Source organism: Anopheles stephensi, chromosome 2 (assembly GCF_013141755.1).
Source record: "Anopheles stephensi strain Indian chromosome 2, UCI_ANSTEP_V1.0, whole genome shotgun sequence".
Taxonomy (NCBI): domain Eukaryota; kingdom Metazoa; phylum Arthropoda; class Insecta; order Diptera; family Culicidae; genus Anopheles; species Anopheles stephensi.
In genome coordinates, this window is record NC_050202.1 from 65,792,904 (window position 1) to 65,812,756 (window position 19,853).

The 19,853-nt window shown below is 40.5% G+C and overlaps 1 protein-coding gene across 7 annotated transcripts in view; it reads right to left on the reverse strand.

Moving 5' to 3' along the window:
* Positions 1–19,853, reverse strand: part of LOC118504804 (protein slit) — a 155,648-nt gene that overhangs the window by 100,116 nt on the left and 35,679 nt on the right. For 6 of the 7 annotated variants that reach the window (XM_036039799.1, XM_036039798.1, XM_036039797.1 and 3 more), the window contains exon 2: positions 7,347–7,832. In XM_036039799.1, the coding sequence (XP_035895692.1) occupies positions 7,347–7,588 (242 nt within the window). In that variant the 5' untranslated portion in view covers positions 7,589–7,832. Of the gene's footprint in view, positions 1–7,346; positions 7,833–8,446; positions 8,473–19,853 lie in introns of all 7 variants that reach the window. The other variant, XM_036039794.1, reaches the window with a different exon arrangement.

Genomic DNA, 19,853 nt, shown 5'->3' on the forward strand with positions numbered 1-19,853 from the left:
GGCCAATTTCACCATCGCTCAAACAACTCGTTGCAAGCGTGGCTCTTTGCCCAGATTCCTTTTTTCCTTCCTGACTTTTGATCATTTCAATACCATGTTGCATTTTACATTTGCATCATAGCTAGCCTTTCTACCGTTTCAGTTTGTCTGCCCGTGACATGTGACCAATTTTGAAGGCGAACTTCACACGAATAATCAAAGTGGCGCGATGGAAATACCTGGCAAACACAGCAGTAGGAGTGAGTATTTCGCGAAAAACGCTTTTCATGTGATTGAACTCGATGTTCACAAACTATTTACGAACCAAGAATGATTCTATATGTACAACAAACCATGCTCATTCACTCATGAAACTCATACAAACTTTGCTGATGAATGTTTTATGGTAATTTAGATGGATACGATTTTCATCTAAAACAAACAAGTGACATAAGCTCACTTACCAGGTCCGAATGTATGCAAAATTAAATGGCATAAAAATGTAATAAAATCCTCTTTAAAACGTCAAGAAGGGTGATACAAAAAAGGCGATATTTAAAACATTTCTCTTATTTTCGCTAAACCCTTTATACAATACTCCATCAATGTAAGGAAACAATACATTTGAAAACTACTGCAGAACAACTACCAAACGCTGGAGCACTGTAGGCTCATTGCGATGGTAATTGGATGTATCAGATCGTTAATTAAAATCCTATCGATCGAAATGCTTGCCTCATAAGCGCACGACTATGCTGAAACACGACCATCATCACGTCTCACAGGACAAGTCTGAGGCATCTAAGACCTCAAGCATCGGAACTAACCGTTCGTTGGAATTTTCTACACTTACCTACCATCTGAACAGAGGTCAAGTGCATGGCAGGTTCAAAAGCGTGATTTTGTGGTCTGGAACATTTAACAGTTACCGTGATACGAACCGTCAAGTTGTCGCAGACGAGCAAAAACAGCGCTGATGACTGCTGGCTCTTTTTGCGTACCACGAGTGTCTAACGTTCTCCACGCAGCATGGGCGTAGTTGCTGACTTGACGAGTTCTGCACACGAAAGCAAGTTAATCATCTAGCTGGTTGCACCGTTGCGTTAAAAAAACGGCGCAAAACATAGTGCATCAGCTACAATCAATGGGCACAATGCACTGCTGGTGTTCTGCTGGACACATCAATCGCCCAGTAAACCCTTTGCAACGTCTGCCAGTCTGGCACACCATCTGCTTGACCGTTCGTGACGTGACAGAAACAATGTCAACAGACACCATGATAGAATTGCCCATGTTTTTCACCCATTTGGTTACAAAATCATTTCCCGAAACATCGAAGGCAAGCTACAAACACACCTAAGTAAGGAAAATGACTTTAATAATTCAGATTTAGGAAACAATATTGAACAAAAAAGAAACACATTGTAATGGAACACCTTACAAATATTATGCACTAATTGCAATCGATTGCAAGTACAGTATTCAAATCCTTGTAAACTAACCCCTCCTAATTAATGAAGTAAATAAAAAACTATAAACCTCAGAAAAGCTCTTTACATTTACTTCGCCAAACGACTTGAGGCACAAATGACGACTCTGATACATCGGTTTGGTCACGAAATGCAAAAACTATCGAGCTCCGTATCAGGTAAGCTGAAACTGTGACGGAAAGTTTATAGTTCATTATAAACGTGCTTCGGCGTTTTTTGATTCAATTAAATCTACCGTTTGCTGTCCGAATGGCAACTACCACGGAAAGACTTAATCTACTTTTAACATTCAAAGCAAAGTTGATTACATTATGCAGAACAGTTCAAACAACGAGTGAAGAAAATGTGCTTCTACTTGCCCTTTTCACAAGTATTTATTTTTCTAGTTAACTTAAACTTTGCCAAAGCTTAATCCGTTCTCTTTGAGTTGCTTGTCAAACGGGTTGGATCTGTTTAGACACAAACAAGGAGGGATGTTGAATTGACCGTCATTACCACAGGTCGGGTTAGGTCTGCAGCTTAGTTTAAGTATCAACATTCGTCGGCCGACCAAGTTTTCGTTCCAGCCGCCTCTATTCCGGTCCTATCGTCCTGAACTGTGGTTAACCTCTTATTTACTGTCCCATTGCAAACACGAGAAAAGGGAAGCCTTTCACCAATGGGATACATAATGAGTGTTACTTTACACCGAGTGCAGTAACACTATCGAGGTCTCAAGAGCTGCACTTGTTTGTGCACTTTTAAAGTGCTCTAATGCGGACATTCACGGAGATAGTACACCGGCGAGTCTACGCAGTATCTGATGCGTCACTGGGGATGAGCCATTTAAGGGATTCTCCTGACGATGCAACGTTTCCTACGCACCGAGCTACATCGCTCCATCACAGATGCGAACATCGAGGAAAATGGGAAAAAGGTAAAAGAGTTCTGACGCCATGAATTAGCAAACATAATACCGCAGAGCTCGGTCTGACACTTACAGCTCTCGTCCTAGGCTACATCTGCAGTGACATCCGTCTGCCAGTCAGAGTGATAGGAACGAACATGCAGGGCGGCTAGCCCAACAGTTGAAATGCAGCGTGTGCAGTGTCTGGAGCTCAGCAAAATCCTGCCTCAATTCCCAGGGCATTCATCCTCCATAAAGTCTCCATTCATGGAACAGCTTGTTAGTGAAGTCGATCGTTGGGAAACTTTACACAAACGATTCCTACTTCGAAAAAATATGTAGCACCGGTTACAGAAACTGCTGCTCTAACTGGGTGGCTACAGTATAAATTGAATTTCGAAAGACTTATCGTCCAAAAGGACCATTCAGGTAAGAAACTACGCTCTGCCCTACAGTTTTCTTTTTTTCTTTCGTTTCTGTTTCGGCATTCAGCGCCGGTGGCTCTATTGAATTCTTCAACCTACGTGCGCTTTCAATCCGTAGCACTCGAAACCGCAACAAACTTCTCCCACAGAGATGAGAGATTCTAGCATCCTGTTTCGGTTTTGTTTCATTGGTTGGGTTGGAATTGTTTTGCACACAGATCTGATAGTAACTGTCGCATATTTACCTTTCCCATTCCTACAGCTTTCGTAGTGCATAGCATCACGAGATACCACAGGTTCTGCATTCGACCGATGCACCTTCCAACACAACAAACAAATTGCAAGGCTTGTAGTCTGTGCCCTACAGTTCAAATAGCTGCACTGGAAAATATGAACAAACCAGTTGATTATGATGATCATGGCCACGATAACAACGATTATAATGGTAATGATAGATATCGTACGTGTGTGTTTAAGGATTTTGCTGAAACAAAGCTATACCGTTAAGATAGTATACGTATGATACGTATCAGTTTGTTTCTTATAGTTTGTACTCCTATGTGTCTGAAAATTCCGGTCAGGGGTCTGTTTCATCGAAAACAATATTCTATCCCAAGATGGTTTTATAAAATTTTACATAAAACACCATGAAGCAACCTTACAAACAAAGTATTGGTCCTCCTGTCAACCTTCCTGCTAAACAAGACAAGGTCATGCCTCTTTTTAGTCTTTCACCTTAGGCACCATCATCACGAAGATATATACAATGAACACCACAATGATTGATCAATTTATATCAATTATTACACCAGCACAAAGATCAAATCGTTGCCAAAATGAAGGAAAAGCATCGAGCCTTGCAGGGGGCTTGGGTTATTCCAAAGGTGAGCTAAAAACTAGCACAAGTAGCGGTTTGCTTGCAATGAAGAACGATCGTTCGTTTACCTAATTACATACTGCAGACTCCTTTTGGCGGCTCGTACAACAACAGCGTGAAACAAAACCTTCTCGATTCCGGCACATACACCATCATGAGTGGAAATCGGTGAAGCAAAACGTTCCACACATGAGCGTAATTATGATATTAACATATTATTATGATGTTTGCTTCTCTCCGGTGGCCACTCGATGAAAGTAACAGTGGGGCGAAGAACGATGCGACAACATCGTCGCCGTGGTCGTCATAGCTTTTTGACTGAAGCACATGTAATGTTTATCAATGGCCTTCCAGATACAAAGAAAACAATTTCTACAGCAGGAAAAACCACTTGAGGTGTTATCAAATGAATGAACATGCTCATGCGGTTTATTAATTTCCCAGCTTTACTCCAACACCCTCGGAAATAGTAGAGACCCACAAAACGAATATAAAAATAGCCCATGAAACATCGTCGAGACAAACCGAAAGTTTAACCGAGAGTTTTTCTTACTGTTTTCTATTTCAACGTACTCCCCATGGATGAACATGTCAACTGTTGCGGCAAATCTGTTAGCCGTCTCGATGTCTCGCTTGACATTTCCATTTCGACTCCATACCCATGGCAAGTTGCTTCGGAGGAGTGTTTCGTGTTATGTTATGCTCATTGGGGCTCACATTGCCAACGTGTTTTAGTCTCCATGTTTCGTGTCTCACAGACCACCCAGACATTAGCCAGCCAAAGCGTACATAAAAGAGCTGCGGTAAAAAAGACATCCATTCTGTGATGGGTTCGGTGGTTCCAGGCGAAAATAAAACATCGGCGATCAGTAAGCGCGCTAGACATCACCCCTAATCGATGGGACCAATAAAATTCTCCATAACTCATCTACCGTTTGTGAATAGGCATTTTGTTGCGTGTCACGTCGGTGCTTCATCATCGCTTTTTTCTGCACTTTTGACATTGTCTTCAGCGAAGGAGGGGCTCATGTCGATTGTGACTGACGGTAGGTATTTAGTTCCTATCTACACAATAAACAGGCCTACAGAAACCATCACAACCTTTTATTCGACCAAATTATCATTTTGAGGTTTTAAGTCATGCTTCGTGTTTGGGTTGATTTTCGGTGATTCGCCACGACTACTGGTTAATAGCAAGGTGCAGACAGCAAATTGGATGGGTCATAACGATTGGCGTGAGAATGCACAACGAGTTAAAGGCCCTGCACGAAACGAATATTGAACCTTTCTTTTTACTTTCATTCACCGTCATGATCAAAGATCATCTGTTTAGAGCTGTCAGAAGCCAAATTGAGGCTTTTATTAACACACTTTTACACAAACAGTTTCGCTAACCGATTGATTTTTATTGCTGAAGTCATCCTTTGTCAGCATAACTTGGGAAAAATGATGAGCATCAACCTTTCTTATGAGGTATATTGTTAAGCCTCTGGTTAAAGAGGAAATGTTCTTTTCATCGTAACCGTATCGTAAAGTATGAACATTGGGGTATGGGTTTAGTATGCATTTAAGGCTTACAGATATTGATCACACAAGTCAAACATTGTGTGGGGTCTTGTCCAGCTGCCGAAAGAATCAACACGATTAAGTATTATTTTGAACACAATTATGGAAGACTTACCTTTCTACAAACATGAAATTACAAAAACATCAAATTCTATAAACAATACAACAAGCGGATACATTAAATATTCCCTCCTCATAATGCTCGTTGCGTTACCACCGGAGAATTCGAATTTACGATCAACCATTTACAAATTCGAAAGTCCTTTCACCTTCGAGGCAAATGAAGAAAAGACAAAACGACGAATGTACAGTTATGAACATGCAAATATTATCGATAGGGTTGTTTCTTTTTACTACAAGAACCGTTTTGGACGACCCGTGAGACATCCTCTGTTCGTCTAGGGTAAATCTTCCACCACAATTAACTAGCCTTCAGTGTTCCTGCTGATTAGCCATTCCTGATCATTTGGTATCAACATCCATGGTCTTCCAATCAAACCTTGTATGTGATCGTCGTGGGATGCACGGAGCGAACGAATAAAAAATCAATAAAACGCCGTTTCCATAAAACGGTAATCGACCGTAATGGGACATAATCAACCGTCGCGCAACAAAAACGATACTTTATCGACTCACATCTTCGGGGTTCACCGTTTGTCATAATACAGTTTGTTTTTGTCATCGCATGGAGAAAGATTTTCACGGTTTAACGGAACTTTGATCATAGCTATGCAGAATAACACTTTAAATATGAATTCTTTCTCCTATTAAACACATGTTGTAGCTTCTTTAAGTCTTAGGCCATTTCATTTGCTTCAACATAAACGAAGAGCTTCAAAATATTTAATTTGGTGTAATAAGTAAGAAAAGCATGCAAACCTTAATCAACCATTTTTAAGTAAAATCACATGAAACTATGTTGTATCCAGCAGAATGAGGAATTCATTACTTAACAAATTCAATTAAACGTCCATTTCATCCATGCTGGTTGACCTTCAATAATGTACAAGCACCTCTAGCACTGTTAAATCTGCAATCGACAAACAACATCCGCTTCATTTTACCTCGCTCAACGTTAAACACAACAATCGATCTAGTTTACCAGAATAAATATTTTATGTCTCGCCACCAGCGCACGAGTAAAGCCAAATGCCGCTTCACATTTCAGCGCGATAAATCCCAACCGATGCATTGCGCCTTTCAACAGCTTCATGGCGGCTGATCGAAAAACTGATGCGATGAAAAACAGTACTCGAACAATCCCTGTCAACCGCCCCGATTCTAGGAACCACCCAAGGACCACAAGCCGCTACAGATTCAAACGACTCTGTCTGTCAGCAACCACCCAGCGTCAATATACAACCGTTGGAACACATGTGGGTGGACGTGACACGGTGGTATGTTTTACATTTTAATTCGTTTTTTATTTATCTCCAATCCACCGTGTAACTATTTGGTTCAGGGTTTTGCGGTTTGATTTAAATCTTCTCCTCCCGCCGCCAGTCGCATCACATATCTCTTACAGACATGACGTGTGTGACGTTCTTTCAACCGTAAGGGAGGATTATAACACGACACTTGTACAATCCTCAAAAAAGCAATCCGATCAATATACTTTTTAATACCAACGATGCCATCCAGTGGTGGTCCCTCGTGTTCAATAATTGAGTTATTAACTTGTTCCTCAATTCTTCTTCAACAACATCTACACCATAAATAAAAAGTAAACCTGGAATAAGAAATTGTTGGCGTGGGTGAACGATGTTAAACCGGCGAACCTCGTGCGTTCGAGTTGTCGTAATGGTGCGCTGATGCGAGTAGAAGGAGTCATGTCTTTGAATAATGCCAATAACATCGAACAACAATATTCATGACCCAGTGAAAGTACGACTTTGTGTGGCGTAAGAGCTTCAATTTTATGACTTATTTACGGATCAGATGAATTCTGAATTCAAGTATCCCATTGCCAACCCACATTCTTTTTTGTTGGCACATTTTGTAAGCATTATTCAAGATTGAGTTATCAAATGAAAATACTTTCACTCTGTACACTGAGTGAAACTGGTTTGAAGATTTGAGTAGAATGGATCAAACGTGGTACATGAAATGTGCTCAATACTTACAGTCTATCGGTCTCCGATGGAATCTTCCGCGGCACCTGGGTCAATCCTCGATGCGAACAATCTACTGTCGTGCCCGTGCAGGCACATAGTCGCGGACATCGTGTTTCTGCTCCAAAATATCCACCGCCACCACCGTACGGTTCCTCGTTGGATGGCACAACCAACGCCAACACCACCGTCACGGTCAGCAGCACTAACATTTTAAACTGAGGTCCTGACCAAATCCCACGTATGGTCATCATGCTGCCCTAGACACTTCTGATGCTGCTGCTGCTGCTGCTGCAAATGTCGACACCGTATGGGTCTCCTTCATGCAGCACCACTGCTTTGCAAGCCGTTGCACCAATTCCAGTGATCACATTCACTCGAGATTTCGATTTCAACACTGCGCGGAAACGAACACTCCACACCGATTCTAAAATCGCAACCACTCACTCACACTCTTCTTCTTCACTCGCTTTAGCTTACTGAACCACTATGCCCAACCTGTGAGGGATAATTAATCAATGGTGATGATTATAATTTTAATTCGCACATTTTCGCGTTCCGAACAAAGGCACTTCAAGCAGTGTACTTTTACCGTGCTCAGCAACCACGCGGTCACACTCGACTCACACTCTGTTAGCTGCGAGGCAAACATTAGCACATATGGTCTAATCCTTTCTGAGCCCAATTTGCCTGCTGTAAAACTTCTTTTTGTTTTTGAACATGTGCCCAATCTTTAGTCCAATTTTGCTCTTGAATTCCAATAGAACCTACACATGCTATAATAAAGCAATGATCAATTGGGGAAGAAAAGCCGAGCAACACATCTGTTCGCTTACAGAATTTTATTCACACACGTGACTTTAGCTCAATTGTCGATGCACTGTCATTTGTTCAAGCAGAGCACTTTAGCAGGGTTTTTGAAAATACCATCCCGCAGTTAAAATAATGAAAATGTTACCACGGCATTCACTAATTTAGGACACAGCATTTATTCCGAGTTTGTGTAAATCTTGCAGTAGTGTTCACTAGAATATGTTGGAGCTTATAAAATGAACACTTTGTTTAAGGTATTATAATTTGTCGTTTAAACGTAAAAGTACTGCCTAAGAGACCAGATGGATGTCATGTTGCACGTTATCTGAAAGCAGAAAAATAAAAAAATTAATTAGTAATGTAAAACATGTAGAATATATTTAACATTAATGTGTAGCTAATAGGATACAGGGGACGCATAAAACCCATCACTTTATCAACCTATAACAAAAAAGGGTGTATGACGTTTGGCATTGAAAAATAAGAAAACATGAAAATCTATCTTTTCCACATCCTGTAGACGTTACAAAGAACCATAACTGATAGGTAATTTCAATAAACCACATATTAATACAGTAATAATAAGAAAACAGCTCTGAAAGATGCTAAAATAGAAATTAACACAAGAAAAATATCTTGGAAACATTTGAATTCTTTTCTTGACAAAACGAAACCAGTTAAACTGTTCAGGTTACAGTTATCACGTTCACAAATTTGAAAAGCAACATAGATTGTGACGTTAAACAAGGTTGGAAACTTATATTTTTGATCCAGAAGTAACAAACGAAAACTGTGTAACTTAATGAAAGGTATAAGTAGTTTCTAGTGAAGTACTACAAATAAAGAGCGTTGTTATTTTTCTTAACAAAAGGAAATTTTCTAGCAGTTTTGAGAAAGTTGTTCGACAATAATTACCAGCTGAGCAGGCAATTTTCATAAAAATTAAACAATATAACAAATAGCCTTAATTTGCTGCAATTGAAGTCTTTCCATTTCGAACCACTGAGTGATTGCGTTCTTCATATCCCATCAGACGCCATCCAAAAGCGCCTATCTCGAGTCACATCTTGAGAAAAAGCATTGCTTCATCATGACCCTGCGTACCATTTTCTTATCATACAACACCATCTCTCCGTATCTCGCGTTTGCTTATGTGTGCCGCATCCCGCTGCTATGCTTCCGCATGTCGGTAGGTAATCAAAGAGAACAAGAAAGTAGGTGCCGCTGATACCACGTAGCCTGCGACACTGATTTGCGTCGAGATTGTTTCTTTGTACGCTGCTGCAAGGCTTCGCACATGTAATTAGACTTGGGAATGTTTTAAAAAGTCTTCCAACATCTGAATGCAGTAAATATTCTACCTCCTTCTATTGTGTGGCTCCCTTGTTTAATGCAGAAATTTCAGAAACTATTTAGTTATGTCATCAACTCAACATAATTTGGAAAATTCGAAGCATTATCATTTTCCGTGCAAACTATGGATCAAAATTATCACACTTCATAAATGACATATTATGAGAAGTGCAATCCGGTATAATTCCCTCTGGGAGAAATGTATCCCATTTGATACATTCGCAGCATGACAACTATTTCAACAAGCCCTTAGGGAACAAGTGACAAGGGTGATATGCAATTTGAGATGCCGGCTCGCAATACAATCTGATTCAAATCACGTCCTATATCCCACTTCTTATAATGGATATCTTGTATGACTGTAGCCAAGATCAAAAGCGCCATCATCGCATTTTATGCATGTTTAACTTGTACAGTACAATAACTTGAAATCTATAAAATCCTTTTGTTTAAGTTGTTAAAACTCGCCTTAATAACTACAAACTGAGGCAAACAATTAAAACAAACCAGAATACACTACACCGCCTCATAACCGTATTGCTACCGCACAGTACAACACTGATGCTACTCTCCTCTTTCAAGCTCCCGAAAGCGATATACGACGCAATCGACAATCAAAGTGCAAGTTCACCGCGATAGGCATTCACTGTCCTGGGCTCTAGGCTAAACGTGTCGAAGACCATTCCGGTTGGAAGTCTGCACCCTGGGATACCCTCGAGTGAGCCTCTACCTTTCCGTCACAAATCACAGCCGCGGCTAAATAAGCATTGCGAGACGAGATTAAACAGCGAACGTGACCAACACCAGTACCGAAGCGCTTAAACAACAATTTCCTTCAATGTTTATGAAAGCATTACTCCCACCGTGCTTCTATCAATAGAATGCCGGTTCAGAACGATAGGTGCACAGCATAATGCTACCGGAGGGAAGATGCGTACCGACGAGCTTCAAGGGTATGAACGGCCGACAGATGACTGGAATGGCTACTGACTGCAGCCAACTCTCTTTCTCTAGCGAAGAGTTCTGCCTTCTGGAGGTTTGACCTGAGTCGTTGCCGGAAGGTTGCACTTGGTTTCTAGCAATTTGAACCGTTGTTCTGGCTACTGTTGTAGATTAATTCTTCGATACCTATGATTTGCGGAGATCCCTCCAATAAATCCCCACTGCAGCGCTCTTGGAACGCCGCTGTACGGTTTCCCACTTTTACCAACGGAACCGACAATCACGAACGGACATTAAATCGGATGCACACAAATTTGGAACCACTCCAACCTTGGTAGATCAGTTGGAATCGCTCGAAGCGAACAGAAGCATGTTCTTTCTCACCACACCGTGTACATGTGACGTGCTACCGTAGGGTCGTGTGTTTGCCTAATGATTGAATTGGGATGAATCTTCACTCAAAAGCCACTCTCGATTGCTCCGACTCCGTTTGTACACAGGGGAGTGCCGACCCATGGAAACCCTATTCCACGTATCGTGCGGAACCGCCCGGTAGGTATACTGGCCAGATTTCGGCCAGATAAACTTGAGAGGCACACCAGCAGGCCAGTTCGATCACTTTGGACGGCAGTAAAAATAGAGAACCCATGCAACATAAACCAGATAATTGGATTCACCTCAGGCAAGGCAAGCTGTAGTCTAGGGAGCTGTGTAGTAACAAGACCGTGCCACTCGCTCTTTTACGCCGCAAGGCAGTATGGAAGGGTTCGTTGAAGTGTTTTCGGGAGCAGTTCTTGGGAAACGTAATGGATTAATTATTAAAATATTATTTCAAACCGACTGCACACGCGGCTCAACGTGGCAAATGCAAACAGAAGACGCGTGAATTCCTCATGGTTGATTTTATTCTTGAATTTTTCATGGAAGTATATTCCGCACACAGTTTAACAACATAACGCGTAATTCAGTAATGGCGTATCTAACAAGCACCCGTGTTTTTCACTGAAGCATTTGATTAAAGATGTAAATTTGACAAACAACATGTAACCGCTAAAACCTTTCTCCGGAACTCGCCCCTCGAGAGACACTAATTTTCGGGCATGAAGTCCAACCAACCAAAACAGCAACGCTGTTCTGAATTCTCTCTGTGTGCAGAAACCGTACTATGAGGGTCTGTGTACATAAACGACACGTACAATGCTCAGCCTCGCGCTAATTCGTCTACGTTCCACCGAAGTTGGGTCTATTTGCCATTGTTTTGCAGAGTAAATTTACATTAACCTTTCGCAAAACTTTGGACAACATTCTTGGGCCTCGAACAGGAGTTTTCCATCCAATCCTTCCGCCGGTAAAGAGTACCAAGTATATGTATTGCATCGTCATTTTCCTTGTTACATGTCGATGAAAGCATAAAAACATGTGTTTGCCAAAGCATTATGCGAAAAAACTCGTCCACTTTGACGACCCGTCAGGCAAGTACATCAAAACTGACGTGCCCCACTTGTCTTTGTTTACAGCACTCGGGATTTTGTTTCTTCCCCTATGAAGATTTCGTTTTTTGGTTCCGCAAGCGTAGGCTTAAGACCTGCCACTGGTCACAGGATACGTGGATTATGGGGATAAAGACGTTATCGGAGAACTATTGCGTGTTTAAACGGCTGAGGCAACGTTTCTAAGGCAGCCTGTTCGATATTACGGTGTAGCTCACATGCGAAGTGTAAACATCATAAGATAACAGGAAATATGACAGATTTTCATGCACTCGCGAACATAGGTATAGTTGGGAACTAAGAGTGTTGTTTGATGTTACGGCATTTAATGGTTACGCCTTCGCGTTTGTGGAATTGCTTGAGAACGTTTATTATAAAAAAGAAGGAATTTATTGAAAAAAACCTTTGAAGAAAAGAAAAATAAAGCAAGGAGTACACATTTTTTTACATACTGAATACATTCGCCAAATAAGATGCAGCATGGAAGTTATCTCTTTTTTAACACAAAACTGCTGTTTGCTGAGGTTGCATGATCCTTCTAGGCTCAGCATAAATCTTTATTTAAGTTATGGAACACGAAACACCTACCATGTCTGAATGCGCAAATCGCATTCGCGTGCTTTTCTCCTGAAAATTTTCCTGTAAATAAGTTACAAAGCTCTTTTTTCTACTGCTAGTTTGCGTGTTACTCTTCCACGGAACAAGGGTGTTTGCTTCATCTGCATAGAGAACTAAGGTATTTAATTTTGGCTTCAAGCACAGTGAATTTCTTCGCTCACATAAAGCCATTCACAATTGGATCCAGCGGCAGATTGTTCGCTGGATGTCTGCACTCGGAATGCCCCGATCGAGAATTATCTACAATTTCAATCCGGAAGCTGGAGAAACACAAACCCATCTTCAACATGACGAAATCTTCCTCCGTTGCCGACTTTGAAAGTCAAACCATTCAAACTCAACACTCGTTCTTTTGCTTATCTTAGATTATTTCGAACCAAATTCACAGAGACTATTCGTACAACAACAAGCTCCACATCCTGACGCTTCAAATGGATCACTCAGCTGAACTGAAACCGGAACGATGAGACCTAATCGTACAAAAACGTATTTCAAAAGCAAAGCCCACTCGGCAAAACAACAGCAAATTACGATTCTCACACAATCTCCCGGTGGGCGGAAAACAAACCGTCTCGGAAAAGCAAAACAAACGAACGACCAAAAATGTAGTTTCTTCTGTCGCAAAAAAGCACGCATCTCGCCTTTGGGTCTCGAATTGAAAGCAAAATAAAAACCAGCTCAAATCAGTTGAGTCAGCTGTGGATGAGTTCAGTTTCCGTTTTGATAAGCCTTTTGCCCCAACACTGTACAAACGCTTCGAGGTCTGTTTCCGCTTTGGATTTTCTGAGCATTTTGACGAACTTCTTTTCATCCGTTCTCACCGTTTATCTTCATTCCTTCTAGCAGTGATGTTTCAGACCATCTCTCTAGCAATATCTCTACGGAAGAACAAGGACAACGGAAAATTGTTTGTTTTGAATTAATTTTGAAGATTAAACCTGCGCTCGAAGAATATTCATTTCTCACAGGCAGGAAAAATAATAATAAAACCAAATGAAACCAAAACTGTAGGTATAACTATTATCTGTTATCGAACCTACCACATTTTCAAAAAACAAACAACAAAACGAAGCATAAGAATTGTACTTTGAAGTGTTCTGTGGTGGAAAATAGTAATTCCGAACTTATTGCAGCCTGATGACAGAATGTAAAAAATGCGAGCGTTTGATATGACCAACATAAGTGTAACAAGAATCAAAGCATTATCTACAATATGTACAATATGTATCTACAGAATTGTTGTGCTGTTGTATAGGCAGTCACAGTTTTTGTTGAATTGATGTTTGTGAAGTCGTTGGAAATCCATAAACCGTTAAGGGAAAATTTCTCTGAATCAGATTGATTCACTACGAAAACTGATAAAGTTTGACCAGCTAGAGAATCGACGAACATTCAAGTAATAAAGATCTCACGGTTTAGCTGCAGGATTCAATTCACAAGGTACACTTTTCTGTACTATTCTATTCTGTTAATTCCTTACTTTACCCTTCCTTCTGTTCAACTTGATGCTTACGGTGCTTACGGTTTGATAGCCACAGAATGAATGAGCGATAGTGCGCCGAAATACTTTCCAACACCCTTCGAAACCCGAACCCCTTTTACTCTTGAGAGCATTTGCCCCTTTCATGGTCTGAGTTGTGGTGTCTTCGATAGTCGAGAATGTATAACCCAAGCGCAAATAAGACGGGTTGATCGTGGTAACTCGATTAAAATTTAACCCCTCGTTAATAGAGGGGTCACCGTGTTTTTCTACGAAGGTCCCACTATACCTTGCCGGAAGCAATGAAAAATTGATTTTCCCTCTCTCATCATTATGGATTTCCATTTGTCATGGCGAGGGATATCTACCACCCGGATTAAGTAACGCATCATGCTTAGTTGTATGGCGTTTGAAAAGTAATACAAAACGTAGAAAAAAGAGCACATGTCATTCATTAATCCTATAAGTTGTGGAGGGGTTCCTTGCTTAGTCCTATTTTCACGGTTGTACACCAGCCAAAAAAGGATTTGCAGCTCTAGGTTTGAGGGATTATGTTAATTCTGACATGCAGTTTGACGTATATACAAAAGGGTTGGTACAGTTTTGCTGACTGTTAAAGAAGCGATGTTGTGAATTAAATTTTGTATAGTGTGTGTGATGCCAAATACGAAGCCAAATGCGATTTCTTCTCATTAATTTTCATCATCTTTCTCATTTCTGATCACTCATCATTCTCATCTTTCAAGGCATCTTTCTAACGGTGAAATTTGCTTTAAAAGAGCACCAATCGAACTTTAAAAAAACCGATGAAAAGCATTCAGATAAAATTACACTTGCCATACGCTATTTATTTTTAATCTTTTGCGTCTACGGGTCGAAATAACTGCGAGATGCATACATCGGTACTTTTTAAGCAATGCCATTCTCTATTTTTAAACAAAATTTCGTGCTATTTTAAATATGTTGGTTATACAGATAAATATAATATCTGTCCCCTTTCGAATGCCACACCATCATTCTTACCAGTTTAACGACCATGAAATGGTTGAATGACCTTGAATACAAATCATCTCTCAAACTATAGCGGTTTTCCTAGCCACAAGCATCATTTCTTACATCAAAATTCCAATATCAATTTCACCTCTGCTGCACACCGTTCAACAACAAAATTTGCTTTTAGTAGACAGCTTGAGGTGTTCCTGTGGCATGTTAGCCATTTTGATACGCTTATGCCCCTGAACGATTTTCCCATCGTATGTGTTGTAAATGCTATTTGTGTGATTTATGCAGTGAACGATATTATTTATTTCGGTTTTATCTTTATTGCAGAAAACACAGCTCATAAAACAAACTCGACCACAGCCACGTATTTGTCGTTTCTACTCCATGGTGAAAGGGGATGCTTATTTTTAGGGAGCGTTCTGTTTGGTTGGTTCAAATTGGTCACTTCCTTTCGTAGTTTTTCACGGTTTTTTCCGACACGTTTATTCCAGGCTTCGTCATTTGAGCGTTTGTTTCTACGGTTTCTTAACGATAAAGACATGTACATTTTTCACATTTCAAAGAATATCGGTAGCAGTGCCTGCTTAATGATTGGACAGTGATGATACCAATTAGAAGGCTATGATCAAAAACAATGAAGGATGAAAGATACATTGAATAACAATACCTGACCGCACAGGAACTAAAATCTATATAACTAACTATTGCATCCATTCGCAGAATAGAAAGTAACAACATATTTCCTGTTAAAGTAAACATTAATCTGAAGCCTAAACATTCAAACCTTTTGTTCTTTTACATTGACCGCAAGGAAGATTATCGAATACTGCACAAAGTTTTTATGATGTTTCCAGTCAATAGCACTACCGATCCAGAACAGACCTGAGACAACTTTTACCAAACCTAACCCTTTCAAGTGCTACAATCCGTTCATTCTTCTTCGGTGAAAGCAGAAATTGTTTGCGTTTGTTTCTGGCGCAGGAAAACAATAACCCGTGAGTTTTTTTCCACATTATCACAGTCTCTTTTCTGCAGTACCTCTCCTTTCGAATACAGATTTACCACAAAATTGTAGCGCAGTCGATAGCAAGTAAGATCCGAAACATTGCTGGTATGAGTATCAATTTTATGATGATTATGCTGTAACACTGTCTTCGCCCTTTCACCTGCACCCAACTCTCTAAACCCTTGTTAAGCTCCTTCTACACGAAGTTTCAAACATTGCCTCCAGATATTCGTGGCCCTTATTCTCCGGGATAATGAAAATTTTCCCGTAACTCGACTTCTCTTTCGATCCGACAGAACTGCAAACACAAAATAATACAATGGTGCAGAATGCTACCGTGTTTACCTCCACCGAGTAACTCTCTTCGTTTGGGTTTCACCCAGTTGTTTTACCAAGAAAACCACAACGAAAGAACTGCTTTCTTACGTATACAATCGATTGGAATCATTCTTACCAAACACAAAGAACGAACAAGTTCGAGGGAGAGCTACCCCACACACGCCCGGTACCACTTATCACCATCCAACTATCGTCCTTGTCGTCATCAGCGTTATCAGCGATGCTGTTGTCACCGTCGACGCCGTAGGGGCGTCGTCTAGAAACGAATTTTAATTTCCTCTTTCACCAAAACACATTTCCCTTTTTGAACACCTTTCAGGGTGGGGACCGTGCCTGTCGTGATTTGATGGTTTCTTCCTCAACCAGAACAAAGACGCATACCGAGGCATGTGGAAAAGCTCTGGAAACTGTGTCTAGTGCATGGATGTTGGGTTGAGAATCTCTGCTACAATCGCTTACTCTGTGCGAATGCAGCGCAGGCTGGCTGTCTTTCAACCATCATCGGAACGCAGGAAATGCTTCTGGCCTTTGCCTCACGGCCCTCACCAGTCGCGGAAAGAAATAAAAAAAACCGTTACCCAAGGAAAATTGGCGTATCTTCTAGGTGTAAGTTTTCGTTCGTGTGGTTCACTTCCGCATTTTCCATCGTCTTCTACAGTGCACGTTTTACAATGAAATTTGTCGGGACACCTTCGCAGAATAAAACCACAAACAAATTTCCGTTTCTATCACATCCATTCATATCCAAGAGCATTTTTTTGAATATCTGACAAAATAATAAGAGAAGACACTTTCACGGGGTAGAAGATGAAAATGAATGAAGAATTAAGAGGAAAGGAAAATGACATAAATTGATGTCGGCTATAATTGAAATTACTAAGATGACATCCATTTCTTATAATTTTGTAGGAGATAGATTTTATTTGTCTTCAGCGTAAGGCATTTATTGCTCTGAATACTGCAAATTTTTAAAAAGACGATTAGTTCAATTGCAGCAGATACAGGTAAACTCCATTATGACGCTTAACGATGAACACGAAACGAAGGCTCCACAAAACAAAGGCCAAACAAAACGATATTTCGTAAGCAATGAGCATTTTTACCATCTCGAGATATGCCTAATTACGAAAAAACGATTTCAAGCGTCTATGCTTATCAAAATTTGTTTTCCATAAGACTTCATGTCTTGAAAAATGCTAAAATAAAGAAACATTCCACCCTCCACTAAGCTTTCCGCAAAGTGTTTCAACCGATCTCCATTTCTAAATGAACTGCAAACAAACCGTGACACAAGATTCCTTGACGCTGTACGACCATGAAACATGAATTGGTTGGTCGAATTTTGAAGCAAATTTCTCTTCTTGTTTGTTTCGGTTGACAATCCAGATGGTTGCACAATGGTCAACGAAGCTTCTGGTCAACAGTCATAGCGGCAGATGCTTCATTTCGCAAATGGCTTCTGGATTGTACAACAACTGAGCAGCACTACCATCCCAGTTGCAATTATTCTAATGGATATTCCGCGACCACTGACCATCACAATGTCTTAAACAAACTCCATAAATAGGAATTTGTATCATGCACCGTAGTGGTTCAACAATTTTCATAGTCCGTTATTAAAGACTCGCTAATAGATGGCTTCAAGTAAAAGCTACTTTAAACCGCATCTGTTATTTTTGACAATCGTGATGCAAGGGAAGACTGTGCGTTCATTTACAAAAGACCATACAGTTATGAGACGATACAACATCACCACTAAAAAAAAGATTTGTCAGCACACAAACGGCGTTGTTAAACAGATTCATTATTAATCCATGGCTTCAATCCCATTCTCGTTTTGTGCAAGATGAATCCGATAATCGCTTCTTCCGTTGCAATTCTTTTTTACCGTAGACTTTGGATTTGTGGAATTGTGGATACTATTCCAATTCTGACACTTGTAGCTGATATGCTTGCAACTGTAAAGGGCACTGGGCATTAAACATCGATTAAGATCAATATGCTTTTGAATTCAGAATTAAAAGGCAATTAGATTCAGACTTTTGTATCCTTATGGTATCATTTGTGTGGCGATCTTTCAACAAGCATGCAAAAATGCAACATGTGAATGAAAAGACCCACAATACTCATTAGCATTCTGTCATGGATAACCAAACAAAAGAAATGCAGGCTTAGAAATTGGTCAAACATTGATCATGTCAAAGCAGAAATGAGCAACGGCTAATCCTTAAGCCGATTTTGGGACACACCGGCACACCCTTGTCGAAATAATAAAATGAATTTTTCGTTATCGAACAATGGCTAACTGGAACACATCTCATAAGCTTCTCACAAAAGGGACAAATGGAATCAACCAGATGATATGGGCCACAGATCTACAAAGTACAAACGAATCATCAATTTTTCGATCGAGAGATTTGAAGCTTGTTTCACAGCTTTTTTGCGTACTTTCTTCAACAGAGCGGATCTATTCCTCTCTATTGCGGTTCTATTGTTTTTTTCTAAATTTTCTGGAATGTTTTAAATTATTTTGTATCTCCAAGGAGAGCTGCTCCATCCATAAAACCTCCAGCGTATGTGGCGAGCTGTTCTGCATCTTATCTCCATTTAATAGAATCAAAGCACCGATTGTGTTTAAGGACAATATATCTTGTCCGAAATTTCTCTTATCGTTTGGTACGAGAAAACGGATTTCGTGTACAGTTATTCCCAAACAAGTTCACCTCATTCACTTCTAGCAGACATTTTAGAAAGTTCTAAGCTCGATGATAAATATCTGAACGCTTTGTATGCTCAGCAAACTATCACGCAGCTAGCTACTACCGATACTAATGACCAAGCACTTCAGCATCCACATACTTGGGTTCATTGGATGTCTGAGAGCACTTATGCCTCGTCCGAAATAATCCAGCCGGAGGTCGTTGCTAATTTATAAGCACAAATTGATCCGCATCAAATCCAATTTAATCTTGAACCATTTGTTACCATCGGTCTGTAACGATTCGACAAGAGCCAAAGGAAGAAAACTGTCCAGTGCAGAAAACGAGACACTTTAAGGCCTGACACAATTCATTCCATGCGTATTTTCTCCATGCGTAGTCTGCTGACTGACAGATGTGGTTTGGTTCTTGGCCGGTCATGTCGTGTGTGTGTTTGAGATCGTCTGAAAACACGGTTTTCATTCATAACATCATCTGCAACGCGTAAGTTCATTGGCAAGCTGGATGAACAGAGCTCAACCAATGAAAGAGGAGAACAGCTACGCTAGAGTAGAAAACCAATGCATACCACCATCGAACATGCAAGGTAGTGCTGTTTGCTACTGTATTGTAATGTCTTGAGGCTATTGCCCGAGATGATTGCAAAACCCAGTCGCATTCTACCAGCAACCGACGGTGGTCTGCGTTGGTAAGCTGCGTCACTATCCGACACGTCCCTCGAGGATAAGAATTGATTGAATTAATTCTAATCTAATT